The sequence below is a fragment of the Cryptomeria japonica genome, chromosome 2 (assembly GCF_030272615.1).
Source record: "Cryptomeria japonica chromosome 2, Sugi_1.0, whole genome shotgun sequence".
Classification (NCBI taxonomy): Eukaryota; Viridiplantae; Streptophyta; class Pinopsida; order Cupressales; family Cupressaceae; genus Cryptomeria; species Cryptomeria japonica.
Genome location: NC_081406.1, coordinates 151,269,673 through 151,293,748, shown reverse-complemented (window position 1 = coordinate 151,293,748; position 24,076 = coordinate 151,269,673). Strand labels below are relative to the sequence as shown.

At 37.0% G+C, this 24,076-nt stretch overlaps 1 protein-coding gene across 1 annotated transcript in view; it reads right to left on the bottom strand.

Annotated features, from left to right (window-relative positions):
• Nucleotides 1–219: 219 nt before the first annotated feature.
• LOC131071363 (uncharacterized) overlaps nucleotides 220–24,076 on the bottom strand; it is a 63,705-nt gene continuing 39,848 nt past the window's right edge. Inside the window, exons 3-6 of the mRNA XM_058007168.2 lie at nucleotides 2,346–2,781; nucleotides 1,173–1,613; nucleotides 839–1,098; nucleotides 220–722 (exon numbers count right to left, since the gene is read on the bottom strand). Of these exons, the coding sequence (XP_057863151.2) occupies nucleotides 479–722; nucleotides 839–1,098; nucleotides 1,173–1,613; nucleotides 2,346–2,781 (1,381 nt within the window). The 3' untranslated portion in view covers nucleotides 220–478. The remainder of the gene's footprint in view (nucleotides 723–838; nucleotides 1,099–1,172; nucleotides 1,614–2,345; nucleotides 2,782–24,076) is intronic.

Below are 24,076 nucleotides of genomic sequence, written 5' to 3'. Positions count from 1 at the left end.
CCCAAGCTTTCCACTGTGTTAGTGTGGTAAAACATTCTGTTCGTCACAAAGATGTTTGCCAGAATTATCTAACATCATACAACTTGCTTCCTATGCCAAGTAAATATTAAGCACATTAAGGTTATGTAAGGCTCCCGCATGCATGTTAGTACCTGACAAGACAATTAAGGCAACATACATATCTTATTTGGACACTCTTTATAGTTTGACTCGCAATGATAAGTTTCAATTCCAATATATTACTGAGCAAGGATTGCCATCATGCTCCATAGATACATTAATGTTTCTCAATATATTGCTCAAAATACTCCCATTATGGATGACACTTCTGTTGCCAGTTGTACAGTATCCATTAGGAATTCCTAAGAGAGAAATAATCAGAATTGTGAAAACTGGAACCACTTAAGCCACATTAATTGGACTCTTACGCAAGAATATATTAGAAGGCATCCGACATTGATGGAAAACTGCTTCTAAATCAAGTTGATCCATTGTCGGAAGGATTTGGACATTCCTTAATATGCATTATGGCACCATGCAGCTCCTCGAGATCCTCCAAATATATTCTCTTAAGCCGTAAATGATTTTTGATGTTGTGTATCTGGTTGCTCAATTGCTTACCTGCCCACTTCTGACCCTCTGGTGTCTCAGACATGCATTTTGCTAACCTTGGGGCTGGTTGAGCTATCCAGCGTCTTTTATTCAGCGTTACTTCATTTAACCTGCAAACACAAAAAAATCAGAAATGTTGGAAGCCAACCTGTATTCATCATTCAAGACCATCAGAACATAACAATAATAGAGGGCACTGACTAAATACAAAGGTCGTATCTCATACTTCTCCAAAATTTTTGGCATGTTACGACTCTCTGAAATACAAAAGTATGCATCAACAGCATAATCTTCCCTCATCTGCAAGCTCTCCATATTACCATATGACATACATATTTTATGTACATCATTTAAAGCTGTCTCTGGATCCAAATTGGTAATCCGAACAATAGTTGTAACTGGAATATCAACCCGGCATACTGACAATTGTTTCCCATTGACTATAACCCAACGATCAGATAGAGCTCTCTCTTTATCTTCAGTAGTCTGCAGAGTTTCAGAAAATCAATTTGAAATTATAATATATATATACAAAATAATATTGCACACTATCAAGGTACCTTGAATTCAATATGACAGCCAGACATTCCATCATCGCCAGCTCTTATGAAACAGCCAACAATATCTCCATATACAGAGAACGCTTTTCTAATTTCAAGAACGCTGATGCCATGTGGAACATACTCAACACAAACAGACTTTTCTCCATGGATTGAATTTGACTCTGTATCTTGATTAAAAGGTTTCTGCTTCATGGCCACTTCTCCCTTCTTTTCCTTCTGTTCTTTCTGCTTCATGGCCACATCCTTCTTTTCCTTGACTTCTTTCTTTTCCTTCTCTTCTCTCACATTATCCTCTAAAACAAACTTCAGTGCTGCGCTCTTTGAATTACTAAACTTCTTTGCTCTGGCTAGAAGATAATCTCTTTTGTTGGCAATTTTCTCCCTTGCTGGAATACTCTTCTTAGAGAAATCATCGTCCCGTGCCACTTGGACTTCAGTCTGCCGGAAATCAAGACCACCTGTCAAACTTCCAATGAAGTGGATATGTAGATCTGGGGAAGATTAAAACCAAGATTATTCATGTCCTTGCATAGCTTTAAGTTACAACTCATCGATTAACGAGATCTTTAACACGATGGACAATATTGAAATTTTAATTCACTGTACAACACAATTTTTTTATATTAAAGATGACATGACCACAAAGACAGATGGAAGAGCCAAGCAGATTATAATAAAAATGACATGATTGGCTTGAAAGTTGAAACTAAACTACAATCTAGGCAGTGAAATGGGTGGAGGGACAAACTACCACATTCAATTGTGTATGGCATACCCAACTGATGAGGCCAGGCACAAATCATGAGTGAATTTGACAGAAGAGATACCCCTCAATTGTGGCATCTAGGCTGCCAGACACGCAAGGGGAATTTACAAATAAATAAAAAACTACTATCCAGGCATATTAGACAGCACTGATAGAACGCTCACCAAGACATTACAATTCCCATCCACTGATCCTAAAATGGTTAAAACCTGCAACCTTGAGAAGGTGTATGTACCTGAATACTGTTTCCTGTTACTACTGCTGGAGAAATCATCAGAATTACAGAAAAAAATGAATGAGCGAATAAAGAGGACAATGACACAAAGAGCTAGTGCGAATGGATTCCCATAATAATTGATACAAGGAATAAACTGTAAAAGATTTCCTACAGAAAATAACAGTACCATTTTTGCATCAGAAACTGCAGAAATCTGTTGCTCTTTATTTGAGCTCAAAATCCTGTTAATGCAAGTTGATATCTTTTCATGTTCTAAATCTACACCAGGACCATCCAGTTCAGCAAAAGCATCCCACTCTTTGCTCCTGTAATTTGTAACAAGCATATTAACATGATTTGGAGAAATAGGTTGTGGATTGTTAGAAATCTGACCATCTCTGCCAGAAGCCCCACGAAAAACTTTCCCATAAGTATCCCAGTCAGCCCCTCTGTTTGGGGCTTGGCTTTCAGATGATATGTGACTAATATTTTTAGTTTCCATTTGAATCTTTGTAGAATTTCCTTTGATGAACCGATCGTCTGCCTGTCCATGCTGCTTCTGAGTGTTTAATGTGTTCTTCAAGTTATTCAAACTGGGTGCTGTCTGTGTCTGTGTTGAATGCCTGCAACAGCACAATACATATTTAGACATAAGGACAATGGCCACATGCATATGTGCTGAATAAATACAAAAGAAAATTATATGTAATGTTTTAGAAGAAAGATTAGTTGAATTTTTTTGCATGCCATTAACTTATATAGACACGAATATTTTATCTGTCACTTGTGACTCGCCTATAACCTTGCCTAAAACATGTAGAGGCCTTAATCTTGCATATAGAATAAAATAACGTGAATGGATAAAAGGTACAGAAATATTTGACTATAATGGCATAGGACAGTGCAAACATGATATGGATAAAGTTCTATCCTTTTGCATATGAAAGGAACATATCGATCTGATGGAATCACCTAAGACAGAAGCCAGGCAAAAGGACGAAGATTATACAAAGGAATTAAATCATCCATAAAGCCTTATGCTGTACAAGATATCTTCTTCGTTAGTAATGCAAAATATATAAACTTGTTTCCAGGCTACAGCATTTGGTATCTCCTGCAACTTACCTCAGGTTACTTGAAGAACTTTGCCCTTGGTTTTAAAAGTAGATGAAAGAGCTTGTGTTCCTATGACTGCAAGATATGCGGTACAAGCTCTATATGATAGTCACATCCCTTATTTCATCTATTAATAAAAAATTAATAATCATGTTTGCTGAATATATTTTATGTTCTAATGATATATCTATTATTGAAATGGATGTCCATGAATAATGACAGTTGCGTTTTCCTTATCGAACTGAGCATTATATTCCTGCAGCATGATTTAGAGTGATACTCGGGTATATTTGTATTTTCTTTTGTATGATTTCAATTTGGTGAATATAGATTTGAGTAATATTCATAGTTATTATTTTTTATTTGTGATTTCAGACTGACTACCACTTGTAACTTGAGGTGTATACAAGGCATCTATTCTAACCCTTGCAAAGGAAATTCCTAGAGGCAGGGCATCATACAGGAGGAGGTATGCTGAACCTACCGAGAACCATCACACCCTTGCATTAGCTTTTATCTTGTCAATTTAAGTATTATATTTGATGCCTGGTTGTTAGATGTCAAAATAATTAAATCATAGATTTCAACTTAATAATTAATCAAATATGAAATTAATAATCAATGGGCACTAATAACGCTGAAGGCGTCTCTTATCTGAGATGGACGACCTGACATGGATGATCAACGGTTGGCAATACTTCTTAATCCCTGCAAGACGATCAAAATCATCTGATCCGTTCATTTTTAACTCCCCTCCACTGTTCACACATTAATTTGTTTTGATATGAAACAGATATCTCTGACAAAGCGGGAAAGAAGAATAGTTAAGTCATTTTGTTTGCCCCAAGGAGAATTTTGTCAGTGTGTAGCGGTTTGAATTTTAATAATGATATGTCAAATGTGCTGTTTGTTTTTTCATGAATTTTTATTAAATCAATATCATATTTAATGTATTAATTTTCTTCTGAACAGTTTAAACACAGATTTTTACATTTATTTTAATAGAAATGAATTTTTTCCAAGGTAGTTACAGATGCAATTTCCGGTGGATCTTCCCAGTGTTGGTGAATAAATAAATTTATTTCTATTATTTGTACAAAACTTAACTCTTTTCAAGACTTCAAAATCTCACATATCCGAAGGGATGACAATGGGGAGGTGGATGCTTTGTCCAACCTGGGATGTGAGTTGGACCCCCAAGGTATTCATTGGTGGGACAGCTCAGGGGCTGATGTGGCATGGGCTGCTTGAGTGGGTACTTGGAAATGATGACTCTTGCCATTAGGATGTATGAGTTCACTTAATTTACTCCCTTGTTTATTCTCTCCATGCCGATCTTACTCCTTCATATTTTAATTTGAGCCGCCACCTAGTATGATTGTTATGACAGGTTTTTTGTGATTGGATGGATGCAGGGTGGCACGTCTTCCGTCGTGCGGATGGGTTGGCATGGTCTTGAAATCAAAATTTCTGGGTTTGTAGGCATTTGTTTCTTCTAAGTGAAGCCTTATCTCGGTTTTCTGGAGTGAAGGTGTGGTGTGGTGGCGGAGTTATAAACTTTAATCCCTCTAGCTGGATACTTGCGATGGATACCAATTTCACTTTGCACTCCACCAAACAGTAATTGGCATTTTCAAGGTGCATCTCGGATAAGTGGTTGGGTGGCATTTTTCTTTGTGATGAGGAGGAATTCTTGGACATCATCAAACGATTGTTAGGCCATGATTACTTGGTGTTTGAGTTTCGATATAGAACAAACATGGAAATCGTGTCGATGTTGGTGGCTTGGGGTCTTTCCTTTAGGACCAAGTCAGAAGTTGAATGGGTGGCAAAAGTGTGTGTCCCAACTCACTCATTGTGCGGTTTGGTTTCTCTGCTGGGGAGAGTGGTTCCTGAGCAAGGTTTGAGACGTCTGTTTGGGGAAGGAGTAATGCCAGACCAAGTGAATGCAGAATATTGGCCGTTCATGCTCAGGCGGGATGGTGCAGACCGTGTGGCAAGGACCAAAGAGGTTTGGGAGGCATGGGAGGATTTGCCAATGTACATCCATTCGGCTAAGGTTGCAAGAGACATGGCTTGTGCAGAAAAAAATAAGCAGGATCATGGCAAGCAGCCAAAGACTGGTGTTCAAGATGGTCGGGGTTTTGATCCTAGCAAGAACGTGAAAAATCAAGGAGGAGGTTTTTTAGTCTTCTATTCCAATTTTTACTAGGTTTTGTTTGGAATAGGTAGTTGGATAGTAGTGTTGTCTACGTACAGCCTTTAATGGCTTATAGTTGTCTGTTTTATATTCCGCTCTCAGACTTTGAGGTTTATCGCTGGTTTTTAATGGTCTGGATAGATATGTATATAGTTATTTAAAGTATAAAATCAACAAAAATTATTGATCAAAAAAAAATTATTATATCATAATATATAATAAATATAACATATACATAATAATCAAATGTTTTGTTTTTTTTAATTTTATTTATTTATCTATTTTAATAACTATTATATTATAATAAATATGTTTATAATATTATTATTTAACCTTTTAAAAATTAAAAATTATACATACTTATTCAATAAATATGTATATTTTATAGTTATTTATTAATTTAATAAGTTTTGAAAATTTATTATTATTCACATATATTTTTAAATTATCATTTTTCATAATATTTGAATTTTTATATATTTTGATTTTACATTTAATTTATTCTATTCTAATTTTTATTTTAGATTTAAGTTTGAAAATTATTTTAATTACTTATGTCTTCTTATGAAATTACAAATAACTATTAAGAAAAGATTAAAAAAGGAACGAGAAGAAACCGGATACCTAGATAGAAAGAAGATATAAATTATTATATATATTTATATAACAATTATATTATATGTCATACATTATGATTATTAAATTTAATGTAGGAATTATTATATAAATATAATTAATATAACAAGTTAGAACATCAAAATAGTAGAATAATTATATATTTTTTCTTTAGCTAAAATTTATATTATCTAAAACATATGACATGTAAATAAATAATATTATAGATAGATTATATTTTATTGTATATAATATATTAGAATATATTTAATAATATAAGAAATTTATATAATCTAACAAATGACGTATATTCTAATAAGAAAAATGTTAATATAATAATTATATGATATTTCACAATATATAAAAATAAATAGAGGACGATGAGATGGGTGTGTGAAGTGTGGTTGCGGGGAGGATGTGTGTTGCAGGCTAGGGCTTGATGTCGTAGCCTCTATTCTATTGTTCTCGGTGATAGCTATGTTCGACGTTCCTTTTGTCCTCTGCTATGTTAGTGTGGGGTGTGTGCTGGGTTTGTTTGGGGGTGTTTGTGCGAATTTTTGGCCGTGAGTAAGTTGTGGGTTGTGGGGTTTCACGGCTTCTCCCTTCTTTTCTTTATTCTTTGTTGTTGCTTTTGTAATGAAGGTGAATGGGGCTTCTTCGAAGTCTTTGGTGCCAGGTAATATGGGCTCTGCCAAGTCTAATCCGTCAATGCATGCATTTGCAATGGAGCACTTGAATAAGATGTCTGTCAGGAGTGGCTTTTCTCCTAAGACTAAGACTCCCAAGATCAAGAAAGTCTTAAAGAGAAGTTAGGATCACTTGGTGTTGATTATACAACTTGAATCGATCTCGGTTGAATCCTCTCGAGATGAGGTGCCCCTTACTGTTGATGATGCCTTTGCTGAGGCTACTACTGTTGTAGACTCTTTCGTCCCCTTGGCTCCTACATTCGTTGCTCCTGATCCTCAGCTTCGCTCTTCCTCTGACAATTTTGTCCTTCAGCAACAGTCTGTTGTGTTTCTGCAGCATCAGGTTGTTGGTGCATTGTTACAGCAATCTGCCAGTGTATCTGTGGGGTCTCCTCCGCCTGATTTATCTTTGAATATTCCTAATGATAGTGTTGCCTGGATGGTTGTTTATCACATGCGGAAAGGAAAATCTACCCCCCTTCCCCAACCCCCCCCCTTCGTCAAGGTGTGGACTCTCCCCACTCTTGAGTTGGGTTGGTTTGTCGATGGTTTGATAGTGGGTTTGTTTGCCCTGTCTAACTTTGTTTGTTTGGAGTTTTCACCCTTACTTGGTCCGTTTTTTTCAGTTAGCTGTTCAACTTTGTAAATGGTCAGCGCCCTTGTTATCACTGCTTTATTTATCAAAAACATTTTCCTTAATTTCAAGCTACTAAATTTCATCTTACGAATCACCAACGTAGTTGCACTTACGAAACAATAGACCGACTTTATTTTTAGCACTAAACCAAGTCGCAACAAGGTTTTTTTTCTCAAGATCTGCCTTACTCCACTTAAAAATTTGGGATTTGGGATAGAAAAGTTAATTTACTCAATTTGCACCCAAGAAGTATTCACTCCAATACTAAATTGAGAGTGGTGATACGGATATTACGCACCCCACAACCACAAGTATTCACTCCACTTCTAACTTTAACATGAGAGAGGATATTAATATTATACACCTCATAATGAATAACTCCTCTTTTAGAAAGGACATGTCCATTACACAACCCATGAGTAATCACTACATTTTTAGAGAGGATATGAAGATTACACACAGTGTACCAAACGTCAATTCATCACATTCGATAATGAATGATATATAAGATATAACTAAAATAATGATTTATATCAACTCCTATTAGAACAAACGTAGCTGCAGTTAAATGTACCATTCCATTAATATGATCTAAGACCAATTGATCCAAGATAGATATGGCCAAAAAGTAAAACACAATTCAATGTCTGGTGGGGATAATATCGAAACCACTGATGATCAGAGAGCCTGACATACGTGGAATTATAGTAAAATGCAAACGTGCGCTAAAATTTCCCCTTAATCCAGATATGCAGAGAAGAGACAAGACAATAACTTCAATATCTCTAGGAAGTTTTTACTTGCAACGGCCTCGTAAAATAGAGAGTACGCCCGCATCTCCTTGGTATAAAAGACCACCCTTCCTCAAACCCAAATAACAGAAGCTACCACTTCCAACAAAATGTGGAAAGAAGATAGTACGAGCAACATCAACAAGGCATAGAACAGTAGATGGCATCTGCAACATAATATAACGAATGATAAAACCTGCAATCTATCAAAAGCATACCATCTCCGAAGTATAGAGTAAGTAACATGCTAATTTTTGTCCATACAGAATCACTTCTGATCTTTTCCTCCATATGGAATACAAGGCATAGTTTCCTTGCTTAAAATTTCTAGATTTAAGATATAATTTGCGTCCAAAGGGGCAGGGGCGGGGTCAACCCTTATGAAGTCGTGAGGTTCCAGCAAATGAACTTTCGACCATTTTAGTCCAATGCACATAAATCTACTAAATTGTCATAAATAATATATAAGCACATTTTTTGCCGAATTGTTTGAATCCTTTAAAACTAAGTATTTTTCTATCTTTAACATATTGGCATTCCCTATATATACTGAATTGCCTCAAAGCTGAGAATGCATACTAATATAAAATGACGACACGTACAGAAAACCTAAGCATGTAGCTGTGGGAAAAGCACACTTGAAGGAGTTATGATCTACCATCTTCTTAAAAAGGTCCCAAGCTTTCCACTGTGTTAGTGTGGTAAAACATTCTGTTCGTCACAAAGATGTTTGCCAGAATTATCTAACATCATACAACTTGCTTCCTATGCCAAGTAAATATTAAGCACATTAAGGTTATGTAAGGCTCCCGCATGCATGTTAGTACCTGACAAGACAATTAAGGCAACATACATATCTTATTTGGACACTCTTTATAGTTTGACTCGCAATGATAAGTTTCAATTCCAATATATTACTGAGCAAGGATTGCCATCATGCTCCATAGATACATTAATGTTTCTCAATATATTGCTCAAAATACTCCCATTATGGATGACACTTCTGTTGCCTGTAATGCCCCGCCAGGAAACCCCGAAGGGATTAAGCCATAACACAAGAATAGAGTGCAATTTTTTTTTTTTAAAGTTACAACACAAAAGATGCAACAAGATAACAAAGATTCAGATTACAAAGCGGAAGACATCAACTAACACCTAAAGAGTTTCCCAATGAGATTACTTAAATTTCACAATTCACTTAAACTCACACAATTAATCCAATAAGCTAATTATCTTAACAACGAGATAATTCTTAATCAGGATAATTTCTTTCAAAAAGGGAAATATAAATCACAAGCGAAGATTCATCATTAAGATCCATTCATAAACTTCATTCAAGCTTTTCATTTAAAATGACAAACCATACATCTAACATTCTAATACACTAGGATTTCATCATAACATAAGAGATCTTTCCAAGCATATTTAAATTCCTTAACAACACTGAGTATAATCCATTACTCTAAGTTACATTCTTTCATATTCCAACTCATTGCATTTTAAAAGACGATTACATACACGCATCTACGACACATCTCATCTAAACCACTTATGCATTCGATCAACATGGCATTCAAGAAATAACTGAATATGAGCATTTAAAGTTAATTCCAATTATCCACTTAACCATTCTAATCATAAGTTAATCATACATGATAAAGCTGAATAAAGGAAACATAAGAGAAAAACATCCCATAACACCATAATGATCTCGGAGTTCACCCCTAAAGGGCTACATCTCCGGGTCTGCTCAACTGCAAGACCCCTCGGATAAATAATAAAGTTAAGAATACAAGAGGTTACACCATTACAATCCAGCCATCCAGGCGATACATAAACAATATACAAACGACCGCATCGGTCAATTAATACATAAACGATCCTTGAAAGAACAGGATCCAGCTGAACATAATCAAAGCTAAAACAAGAGGTCCATGAGAGCATCCATAAAACTGAGCCATCACCACCCAAGGTCTAACATGAAACCGACACTCACAAGGGCAGAGACAAAAGGACGACTCACAAGGGTACTCTTAACAGGACAATCGACAACACACTAGCGAACGTAGGGACAAGTGTCATCACACAACCTGGTATGGATACCATGGCAAGTCTTCATAGGTCCCGGTCCCATACACTGGGTTACCCTGGCAACCTAATCCGAGCTTCCGGCCCATCCAAGCTTCGTGTGGACCCACACATCCTCTCGTGAAGACAAGGAAGATGGTTTGCCATTTCAGGCCTTCTCATAGCATGTTGAATCTATGATAGCACTCGTCCCATGTGTGAGGCACAATTATCTTAATTAGAGATTATATTCTAATCTACTTAAAGGTTATCACTTATTAGACCCACTTTCGACGGGTTACCCAGCAGCCACTTTGGGTGCGGCCCCCAATCGAAAGCCACTTTCCCATACGACACTAGACTAAACTCAGACGAACTCCAAACCAAGGAATACACATGGTCAGACGAACGGAGTTCAAGAAGAGAGAAACAATCATCTGGTCAAACACGACTCAAGGATGAACACTTACTGACGGTACTCTAACTAGAGACCTGACAACTAAGGTCAACCACGAATCATCATTCGACTCACACAAAGAGGATATGACCAACTATGACAACATCACAATACAACAGTCAACTCGGAATCGAGGACTGAAACAAGTACCCCAAGTCAATCCATACGACAGGGTCCTACTAAACAAAGCAAAACATGCCATTTCATAATTAAAGGTGAATACAGAAATTAAACTCGCAAGGCAATAATCAGAAAAGACAATATTTCCTCAAATTGATCTAATCATTACAAGTCGATCAAGTTTTCTACAAGATCTAAATCAGCTTACAGTTATCTACCTCATCAAGGGATAGGTTGTTCTTGGTTTTCTAACTCTTTAAGGTTCAAAACATAGAACAGACATATAAGCCATAATGAGTTCTGAACCCAAATTCATATTAATAAAACTCAGACAACCATTAATCAACTAAAATAAGCTATTTAATCTCCAATCAAAACGTCATTAACATACTGGTCTAAAATCAATCTCTACAGATTCATAATTTCAATTCCAGTTACATAATACGGATTACGGAAATAAAAATGTAGAAAGGGAATCTAAATGGAGATAATCATTTCCAAGCATATCGTTTCAATTTCTAACGATAAATATTTCGCTTACTTTTCAATTACTCAATGATATGTTCTACAAGCAGTAATTACATCGTATTTCAACGATCAAGATCTAGATTCATTAATCCAAGATCAATCAGAATAACATCAATGATATTCAGTTGCGAAGTTAACAGTTTTAGAACTTAATTAAAAGGAGGCCAAGGAAGGAAAAATTCCTGTTGATGTGTTTTTTATGCACATAACATTTCAAAATAAAATACCAAGGTAATTTACCCTCTCTTGAACAAAATCACCTCAGATGTTAAGAATGAGATCAACTAAAATGATTCCAAAGTTTCTACATGTCAGGTCTTGACGAGTGGGTAACTCAATGGTCGATGTGAATTGTTGTGTTCACTTGGGGACTTACGCAAATGTTTGGATTATCATGAATGATGCGGAATAGGTGTGCTGACAACTTAAGATTTATCAATATGGCTCTGGATTTACTTCTTACTAAAAAAGGGCAAAAGGAATAGGGTTCAAGAAATCTATTCTAAGCCTAGGAATGTAGGAAATGATGAATGGGTCTAGTGGAATCAAACCAGGCAAGGTCTCACAATCCGGTATTGACACAAGCTTAGTGCAATCGTCTAAGGTATACTTAAAGATTTTCAGGCTATCACCATCAAACGTTGACACCATCCAAGTTGATGCTTGTCAAGGGACAAGTAATAGCTGAAGTTAAGCTTACTTAAAATTCCAGTTGAATACACAAGGCGTACTTACCAGCGGCAAGAGGCTAGTGGTATGGATTAAAGATTCCACACAAATGAATTCAACAAATCTTCCACTCAATCTAACATACATGAAAATAAATTCTAATCTAACTTGGAGGAATTGAGAACCATGAATGCAAATACAACACTTGAAGAGCAAAATCACCAACAATTGAACAATGATTATGATTCAAATAGCTGCAGCATATACCAACAATTCTACAAAAATTCTCCCTTACAAATGAAAAGATACCTAGTCTAACTCCTCCATGAAAATGCTAGGCAAGGTATCCTGCTGTAAATCATCACGTCCAGTGAATCCGAGCAAGCATCCAAAGTGTTCTCCCATTCTGGCATGAGCTTCTGCGAACTATGAACATGAATCAACAAAGAGACCAAGTCGTCTATCTGACTCTTATTCAAAGAGTCCAACTGGCAAAAATACATAAATTTAATCTAGTCTCTTAATTCAGCTAAGTGTAAACCACTAGCATCACTAACATCAACACCCAATAATTCCTCAATTGAGGCAAGGATCTTCATCTGAATGTCTTGAATCAATCCCTCCATCTCCATACAACTCGACTGGGTGTTCTCATAAGTTGATTTCTTCACGGCTAATGAACAATACCAGCCATGGAAATCGTATCTGTCTCCATTGTACACAATGTTCTCGTTGACCAAGGTGGAATTAGGAATCTTCTTCAAAGCCTGGAGGCGTGGAATAGTCTTGTCTTGAATAGGCTGGAATTCTTCCCAAAGTCCCTCCAAATACTGGATTATGAATGCGAGCCCTGTTGTCCTATCATATGCATGGACAAACTAAGTAGGGAAATCATCTGCCTGCTTTCTTGTATTCTCAATCCACTTTTCCACCTCCAAGAGTGTACCTCTCGCTGCCTCATAGTGTGAATGCATTCCATAGTCAACTGCAATAGGGGAAATAAGGGTGGGATTTTCACGCCTTATCCTTGCAATATACTCTCTAAGTCTGATATTCTCTTCTCTATACCTTTCTTTCTCTGTAATCTCTCTGTCTAACCTTGCATCGATTGCCTTGAGGTTTTCACCAACCTCCTGAAACTCTTTCTTTTTGGATGTACGACCAAGGGCAACTGAAGTGATCTGGAAATCTATAGGAGTAGCAATGTCTGCTGTCACGCCTGCAATAGGAACAACAATTTGCGCAATCCGCATTCCCGTCTCATCTCTAGCTATGTGCGACAAAATCTCCGCTCTCTCTATCTCCTTCTCCTTAGCACTCCTAGCTAGGTAGTCATCAATGTCGTCAATAGGTTGTACCTCTACCATTTGTTTACTTTTCTCCATACTTCTCATCAGCCATTAAGGAATAGCGGCCATCTCCATACCATCATCGAGACATTTCTCAATCAAGTCCTCTCAATGCCGAGATAACATCATCATCATCATCATCATCAGGATTATTCCTGGTCCAATCATATACCTCATTTCCCAAACCAACTTCCAAAAGGGCAGTACGGGATCCTAGCTGATCATCATTATCATTCGGAGGTGCAGATGTCATTGTGGCATGAAATTCCTGAGTATTCCCTAGTAGTATCACTGCGTTGAAACACTGCTGAGTGTCCTTGTTTTGTTTTGTTACTTCAATCACTTCGATTGATGAAACACTGAGAGGGGGTGAAGGAATGATAAGTGGAGGAATGATATTATGTTTCTTCTTCACCTCCTCAATCTTCTTCCCTTTGGCCTTGACTTCCCTTGGCGTGTTCTTCCTTCTCTTGGGAGCTTGACTCTCTTCGTCTGCATGAATCCTGACATCACTGATAGTCCTCTAATCATCCTCGGAAGTAGACTCTTCGGGCTTCATCCTTTCATAAGTGAAGGGAACACCCATATCAACTAACTTATTCATCTGTATATCTACCCATGTACGGGAGAAACTCAAGACCTCTCTCATCAAAATATTCAAGTCAATCTCTTTTGACTCTAACCAATTAGGCAATAGGATTGCCTTCTTCATTTCACTCTCATGCTGTGGATGTGTATGATCTTTGTCATCTAACACCTGATCAAGAATGAGGAAAAGTCCACACTTCCTCATAAAATCCACTGACATTCTAGACCACATTCTTCTCTTCACTACTTGCTCGTCCATCAGGTTGGCCCAATAATCTTCTATGTCAACTTTGTGAATGAACTTCTCTCCCCCGATCTTTCCTACTTTCTTGTCTAGATCAAATCTTTCTCTTTTCTTGTATGTAGCAAATCGATAGAATGCAAGCTCCTCACTCACAGTGTTGGCGGCTATGGCGGACTGGCAAACCTCTGATGTCTTCCCAACTGAAATAGGGAATGTCATGCCTGTCCTGTGCTTCTCTCTCTTAATGACATCGAACTCTAGAAGTTGTCTCACCACTTCCAACAAGATCATTCTGTCAATCGGATACTTAGGAAGTCTGTAGGGTTCAGATTGAAACCCATGAATCCTAAGGTACGTGAAAGTGGGAAACTGAATATACCACGATCCATATTTTTCTATTAACTCTGTTGCCTCCTTGGACAATCTTTTGTGGATTTTGCCTTGCAGCATCCGTGTGATGTACATAGTGAATGCATCATTCACTCTCTTATAGTTTTCAATTCTATACATGCTCAACTGGGGGTAGCATTCATGACTCCTGAATTGTCCTTGCCCATTCTCGACTTCACCTTTGCATATTAATCCTCTGTATGAAACAAATTGTGCAAGCAGGTATACCAGGTAAGAAGTCATGGTGAATGACTTGGACCGCTCTACATTCCTTAGCTGAAAGTCCAGATTGTCACTTATAATCTTAGACCAATTTACTAACGTTCCTCTAAGATAATCCTAGATGAAGTAAAACATCCATCCATCGAATATTGCTCCCTGCAGCATCCCCATCACTCTGTTGAGTAGGAATATTAAATCGCTATACTCCTCCTTGAAATCTACGCACGTGAGTGTCTTGGGAGCCTTGGAAAGATGAGACCTAGGCTCAATCATCTAGTCTTTGTTTATCAAATTCTTGTATACACATCTTTTTCATGTATCTTTCTTCATATTCATCCTTGGTCACATCCTTCATGTCCGTTCCACGTGGAATTCCGAACACCTCTGCAATAGCATCCTCAACAAGGTAGGCAATGACAACGCCCTTAGGAGTCTTGATCATTCTCATGAGTGGATCGTAACACCATGCACACTCCAGGATAAGCTCACTGCACTGTATGCACCGTGGAAATCCAACGGCATGAAAAATACCACTCTTCATAATGTTCGCATATGCTGGGGAAGGAACCTGATCTCAGACTCCGAACATCCGCCATTGCATCTAGTCGAAGTCTGGGAAATGCATATTTGTATCTGTGATCTCCTTCCATCTAGATGAAATCTTAAGCTCTAGATAGAATCCAGTCTCCAACATCTTCAGTAGTTTTTTCCTCTCCTTAAATCCGGACTTCGACATCGTACCTGTACGAAGCTTGAAGTTAGATTTAGGAGAATAAATAACGCTCTTAATAAAATTCCTAACTTTCAAAAGATTTAGCTAATTAGAGCATGGAGTCAGGAAAATAATCCATACACTTGGTAAATTTTGACAATTAGATTCAAAGTGTGACAACGCTAGGGCATGGAAACCCTTATTAAAAAATTTTAAATACCTCCTATGCCTACAAAATATGCAAGCTAAAATGCAAAGGAGTATACCAGATCAATGATGACTAAGGAAAGGTGTGAAAGGTTGTGTTTTCACACAAAGTATGTCTGAAGACACCTTCTGCAGTCAACAATGGACGTCAACAATTCTGAAGACAACCTGAAAATCAGACTTTTAAATTATGATGTAATTTTCAAAAATGTGCATAAACTCGGTAAAAATCAGTTTTAATGATGAAAACAATCATATTCGGGAATGTAAGTGTGACTGGTAAAAAATAAATTTCTGAGGACAAGTCGGAAAATTGATTACTTCAGACTTACCAACACCTTGCAAAGTAGTTAAAAATCCCTGAAAATGATGGAAAATAGCTAGGGAATCAGCTTCAAGCAAAATCGCCACAGTGGTTGGGTGGCTGGAAATGAAATTTTTTGAGGACAACCGCCTAACAATGGAGTTTTCAGACCTGCAACAGCGATAAAATGGTCTGATAATGCATAGAAAACTCCATAGAACACCTCCAAATGCAAATCGCCTAAGTTGGAATTGGCTGGGCAATGAAAATTGAAGTCTGAAAATTAATGGGCAGCCATTAATGGAGGTCAAATCTGAAGACAAACCTCAGATTTGAAGCAAATCAGCAAGCTGGGAATGATGGCAGCCACCAAGCATGCATGGAAAATCACCAAAATGTGGCACCAAACCCCTCCAAAATCGAAATTTCTCCAATTATAGCGCCATTTTTAAAATTTTGAAAAGGTCATTACTGACAGCTTGGATCTGCAACAATGGAGATCGAACAGCAAGCAAAAAATGGAGGAGAAAATCGCCAAGTTTTCCAACACAAAAATCGCCACCTTTCACCAAAAATCGCCAAGTTTGAAAAAATCGCCAAACTTGGAAAAATCGAAAATCTGGAAATGGCCTTCAATGGCAGCAAGGGAATGGAACAACAAGCTGGAAAAAATGGAGGAAAGAATCTTCAACCCAACACTTCACTCCAGCACTTTGCTAAAATTCACCAATAAGGGAGAAAAATTGTCTTTCATGGAGACACCTTGAAGATTTAATAATAAAATAATGTTGGAAAACTCCTCTTTTATACTTACTTTTATCTTCAACCCAACACTTCACTCCAACACTTTGCCAAAATTCACCAATAAGAGAGAAAAATTGTCTTTCATGGAGACACCTTGAAGATTTAATAATAAAATAATGTTGGAAAACTCCTCTTTTACACTTACTTTTACCTCACACTTTCACCACACAAGCAATGTGGGATAAAACACTTGCTTAAATACTTGTTTGGTAAAAAACTAACTTGCTTCTAGAAGGTTAAAATATTAAATGCTTATCGCAAGTTATTTAATTTTGCTTTTAAAATTTTAAATAATCATTAATCATTATTTAAAAGCAATTAAAAAAAATGGGGCTCACTTATTAAATATTTCGATTTAAGTACAAATTGAACCTCTAGGGGAAAATCAACTTTAGTTGGGATTAAAAAATCCCTTTAAAAATCATTAGTGTCAAAAATTTTCCCACAAGGGAAAATCGACCTTAGCTTGGATAAAAATCCATGCAAAATTTCATCAAAATGCACATAAAACATTCAAGGGGAAAATCGATGGCAGTCTGGACTAAAAATCCACACTCCAAATTACTCCCTGGTGGAAATTCAACCTCAGTTTGGATGAAAATCCAATCTTAAAACTCATCAAAATGCTCTCAGTGGAAAATCGACTTGGGTCTGGACTGAGAGTCTGCACAAAAATCCGCACTAACTTGTCACAAAACATCCTGGTGGAAAATCGACCCAGGCATGGAATCATCCTTAACATTGTTTGCACTATAGTCCACACTCCAGTCCGCACTCCTCGTGGAAAATCGATGGCAATCTGGAAAAATCCTGACACTTTGCCAAATTTTAGCACTTCCAGGGCAAAATTGATCCAAGTATGGATAAACAGTGGTGGAAAATAATAGCCAATATGGATTTCAGGGGAAACCCATGTGTAGTGTGAATTTTGAGTGGGGGAAAAAGGTGGGTAGTCTGGAATATGAGAGGAAAAACACCTCTAGCATGGAATTTGACCTTCTAACCCTTGGAATATGGATTTCCCTTAGGAATTTGGCATTTTAACCACTCAAAATCACTTAGAAACTTCAAAATTAGATTGGACTTGAGCAAATTTTCCAAAAAAATGAGCGAAACGCTAGGAAATTATTGGGATAAAGAGCGAAATCAACTTAAATAATACCTTAGGAGCAAGAAAACAACTCCAAAAGGTCTTGGAATACCTTGGCACTTTAAAATCACTGATGCGCGTGTTTAAAAACACGTTAACGCTCAAAAGGTCAACACTTGGACAAAATTCAAGATCATTAAAATATCAACGTTTGCAACTTGATCCTATAACTTCAAAAAAACCCTGGATGGCACTAGGCATGATCAAAACTCTGAGACTCGGGCGCGAAAAACGCAAAATTGCCCACTAAGCAGCCAAAAACCCTAACCTAACAACGCAGAAAGCAGGAAAAGAGGGGGTCCCCGTTAGCAATGAGGTGATGTGTGAAAAGGTCACAACACTACCCTACTCTATTATAGTTTCTTACCACTTCGAATGTTTTCTTGCTAGGAATACAGAAGATGGAAAATTCATTTACCAAGTTCAAAGTGAATAAGTTTTGTGTCGCTGAATTAGAGAATGAATGTATATACTAATTACAATACTAGAATTATCACTAAATTATTTCCTCTTCATGTTTGTTTCAATTATTTAGTCTTAGAGTGAGTGGCTTGAGGTTCCTTTGTGCTTAGTGCTGACCAATTAGAGCTGAATTCAACTGCTACAATTAGGACAGTTGTTATTATTCATTTATTTTAAATCACAAAATCACACCTCCCTGGTCTCCCTAAAAACTAGTGTTCCAATCACTAAATTATTTCCTCTTCATGTTTGTTTCAATTATTTAGTCTTAGAGTGAGTGGCTTGAGGTTCCTTTGTGCTTAGTGCTGACCAATTAGAGCTGAATTCAACTGCTACAATTAGGACAGTTGTTATTATTCATTTATTTTAAATCACAAAATCACACCTCCCTGGTCTCCCTAAAAACTAGTGTTCCACCAGCGTTGGGGAAAAGGGGACAAAGGGCCTAAGTTTGGGGACGGCGGCGGGGGGGTGGCATTGATATGCATATAGTACTTGAAAAACTAGTTGCGAAAAGATGTATAAGAATTATATTTCAACTAAAACTTTGACAAATTAGACAAATTAGTAAAATTATAAAATAGCAAATACTAAATACTAAGATTTCTTGAATACTAAATAAAATTTGACAAATGAAATTATCAAATTGGAGATTTCTATTATATCGAATATATCACAAAGATGATTACATCATAACAATGAGTAGCATAAAAATATCATAAAGATTATTACAAATTTACAATTACTAGCATGATATGAAAATAAGTACAAATGTCAAAAATAGAGGATTTGAGGGGGTTTTGTAAAGCATATAGGGCATGGATGGGACCCACATCCAATTAGGGTTTTACCCTAACCCTAAAATCGCAATTAAAATTGAAATTAAAAAAAAAAAATTGCACTTTTTTGACGTTTCAATACATTTGGCGACGCGAAATGCCCAAGCATCTCTAAGGCACTTGAGGGACACTTGTGTGTCCTCGAGATGTCCCAAAGACGCCTGGGCGTTTCCCTGTCTCCAGACGTTCTGGCGGACCACCGATAGTGGTGGTGGTGGGACGGCAGGGGATGCCCCATCTCGAAAACGTGGGCCTCGGGGGGGGGGGGGGGGGAACGCATCCCCATGGTTCACTACTAAATACTCAAGGATCGAAATTGAGGGACAACTGCTCACTTTCTCTTTGTAAATATGGTTTTGTATGGCGGTTGCGCCTTCAAGCCAATCCACCAATGTTGCAGCTCTCCTCTCTTTGTTTCCTTAACTTATTTTGCTAAACTCTATCTTGCATTATTTACATACATTGGGCACAAACTCTTTAATAGACAACAACCATTGGCCTTCTTCTTCCTCATCTAGCATATAGATAGTACAAATAATGTACAATCTCAACATTCTACAACTAAATATATCCACATATAGAGGCACTACTAACTTGAATGCATGGCCTCACACTTTATCTATGATTTCCCAAAGGCCCATAGCTTTCAAGCTTTAGCTTTTTAGCTTCATCTTGAAGGGTTTCATTACTTTATAAAAGCCATCCCTTTGTACCCAGTTTGGAATTTATGCTCAACTTCAAGTCTTTCTTATTCATGCCTTGCTTTGAATTGTAATTTGAGACTCCTTTAACTTCTATTGCACTTGGAGGTGTGTTTAGTTCATTTTGTCAATGAATTACTCAGCCCTTTCTAATTCTGAATTAGCCTTTTCTTTGTATTCATCAACAAGTAATAAAAATACATGAATAATATTAGAAAAGAAAACCAAGTTTCAAAGTGAATATTTAAGATTCATGTTGGTGAATTAGAAATGGCATATGTTTGCTAATGATGGATTCACTACATTTTGTCTTCTTCATGTTTGTATTCATTTCATTTTGTTTGGGTGTGAGGGCCTTAAGGTTGTCTTGTGTTTGAAGTGATAACAATTTAGAACTTTGAACAATACAGTTACTACAACTGATCCAACTAGTTCATTTTGAATCGTACCTCCCCATTCAATAGTCTCTTGCTCCCTAAAAGTTTAAAGATTAAAAAATTGTGGGCACAACTGCCAATTCTCTTTGAAATACCATCATAATTGCATGGCAGCTGCTCCCTCAAGCCAATCTACCAATGCCCCAACATCTTCTTGGAATTCTACTTAGCCATTGGGTGCAAAGTCTTAATGGAAGGTAAAAATGGACCTCCTTCTTCGCCATCTATAATAAGATGGCTCAAAAAATATTTGCATTCTCAACATTAACAATTGAATAAATATTTATATATAGAGACATGTCTAGCTCAAATGCATGGCCCCATACTTGATCTATGATTCCTAAAAGCTCAAAACTTTAGCAGCTTCAGATTTTAGCTTGGACTTGAAATCTTTTGTTGCTAAAGTAAAAGCCATAACTTTCTCTCCAATTCGAAACATCGTGTACATAAGAATACAAAGGAAATACCCTAGAGAAAACCAACAATTGGGAACATGTCTAAAACATTCAAAAGAGAGCCTTCTATTGCTCTATCGACAAAAGAATTGCTTACAAGAGTGTACATCTCAAAATCAGATCTCCTAGTTTTAGCAACTTGCCACTCTTCTGCTAGAAGCTTGAATATGCTTATGAAATAAACCAGCTCTTAACATTCTTTATAAACCACCTACATGTTGTTTTTCCCCTTCCTATTACTCAATGTTATCACTATTGTATATTTAAGCATGCAAATAGACTTAAGACCTTAGTGTAACCATTCAGATTACAAATTGAAATCTAACTTTGATCAAATACAAATCAATAACATATCCTAAAGCTTCCTCAAAGTACCCAATAATGTATATGTTGAAGTTGCCATGATCTAGGAAAATCTTTCAAGCTATTTTCCTTGAATTAGTTGAAGACCAACTTGTTGATGTGTTTTTTAGGCACTTCAAACACAGAGAATAAAATACCAAAGTATTTTACCCTTTCTTGAACAAAATCAACTAAGACAATTCCAAGGTTTCTACGGTAAGCTCTTGACATGTGGGTAACTCAATGGTTTGATGTGAATTGTTGTTTTCACTTGGGGACTTACACAATTGTTCTTGAAGATTTTAAACTTATTATGAATGGAGTAGGCTTGCCCATGATTTCAAATGACTTGTGGTTTTGCAATTTGATCTCTCAATTTACTTCTAACAAAGATTTTCAAATAAAATGCCAAAGGATGAGGGTTTAAAAGTTTTATTCTAATCCTATCTTAAACCTAGAATGCAAGATATAGTGAATGATTCAATGAAATTCAACTAAGCTAGGTATTGCCATAAAAGAACAACTCTACACAAGCTTAGTGCAATCATTGAAGGTAATTTTATAGATGTTCAAATTCATACTAAGCAACATCAACACCATCAATTGGATGCATATCAATGAGCAAGCACAAATTGAAGTTAAGTTAGATTTATATTCTAGTTGACCACACAAGGCAAACTCACAGTCAACAAGAAGCTAGTGGTATGGATAAGCAAATTTCATTCAAATGCATTCAATAATTTCTTTCCTTCAATCTACAATACTAGAAACAAATTCTAATCTAAATTTTGGAGGTAAGAACCACACAATGCTTCAAATCTCAACAAAATCACCAAACTTCAATGATTAAATTCAAACTTGCAGCATATAGGCGACAATTCTCAAAAATCTCTCTTACAAATGAGAGGCAAATGGGTTTATAGAGTCTCAAATTAAATGTATGGTTGAGATTCATGGGCCAAGTTCATGCAACATTGCCCTAATTAGGGTTTACATCAAAAAGTGGAATAAAAAAAGGTCCAATGGGATGATGCCCAGTCATCAAGTAGGCCTGCATCCCTCTCTCTAGTTGCATACTAAACGAATTTAGCCAAGATTGAGTTGAGTTCCTCCATCGTAACATTGGGTAGACCTTCCTGTTGCAAATCGATCACATCCAAGGCATCTGAGCAAGCATCGAAAATGCTCTCCCAATCCAGCATCAGCTTCTGCAAGTTGTTGATGTGAACCATAAGAGAAACCAAATCATCCAGTTGATTCTTCCTTATAGATTCCAACTACCTGAAGTAAATAAACTTCATATTCTCTTTCAACTCTTCCAAGTTCAAACTATTGGAAGCGTGGACATCTTGTCCCAATAATCCTTCAATAGATGTAAGGATCTTAGATTGTATCTCTTGAATTGATCCTTCCATCTCCATGCACTCTTGCTTTGCATGATCATAAACTAACTTTCACATGGTCAAAGAACAATACCAACCATGGAAATCATAAACATTGCCCTCCTGAACAACTCCCTTCTAGATCAATGTGGACATAGGAATTCACTTCAACACCTTGAAGTGAGGTATAATCTTTTCCTGCACTAGTTGGAAATCTTCCCAAACTCCTTCCAAGTACTACATCCTGAATAAGAGCATCATTGTCTTGTCAAATGCTTGGACAAACCAAGCTACAAAATCATCTACTTGTTTTGAAACCTCTTCTATCCATTTTCCAACCTCGTGATATGTATTCCTCATTTCCTCATATTATCGAAGGGGGATCCATGAGCAATAGCAATGGGTGAGACAAAGGTAGGATTCTCATGCCCTAGGGAATTCATCCTTTCAATATATCTCTTGTTCTCACTCTCAAGCATCTCCTTTTCAATAGCCTTGTCTAATTGTGCCTCAATTGCCTTGACGGTATCATCTAGTTCCTAAAATTCTTGCTTCTTTGTAGTAGGTCCAAGGTCAATTGTGGTAACCTGATAATCCATAGGAATGATCACATCTCTAGTCTTAGTAATCCTAGAGAACATCTTCGCCGCCTTCTTCTCTTTTTCCTTGCCAATCCTAGCTAGGAAGTTATCAATATCTTCTATGGGTTGCGCCTCTATCACTTTCTTCTTTTCCATGCTGCTCAACAACCAATCCGAAATAGTAGAGAATTACATCCCATCTTTGAGGTGTTGATCTCCATCAAGCCCTCGCAAGGCTGAAATAACACCATCTTTTGTATCTTTCTCCTTGGTTAAATCCACCACGTTGTTGCCCAAATCGACCTCAAGTTGAACTGTGGGGGATCTTGGCTGCTATTCATCATATTCATGTGGATCCGATTGTGTTGTAGCATGTAAGTCTCGATCATTCTCCAGTAGGATTTCCACGTCGGAACCCTGTTCAAACTCATTGTCCTTCTTTGTCATATCATTCTCCTTCATGGATGAGGATCTCATGGTAGATTGAGGAGTGTTAGACTTATGCTTCTTGTGCCTTGACTCTTGGCTAATAATCTCCTTTGCTTTTATTTGTGATTTTCCATGCATACCTTTCCTTCTTTTGGGAGCCTGACTCTCCTCATCATTGTGTGTTCTAATATTGCTTATTGTCCTTTCAACATCGTTGAGAAAGGACTCCTCATTTCTCATCTTCTCATAGGTAAAGGTGACCTTTAGTTTTCTCAGCTCATTGATGTATTTATCTACCCATTCAGTAATCATTCACATCTCTCATCCAAACATTTAAATCTACCAACTCTGGTTGTATCCAACTAGGCAACAAGATAGGCTTGTCTTTCTCCTTTGCATATTGTGGATGGATGTGATCCCCATCATCTTGC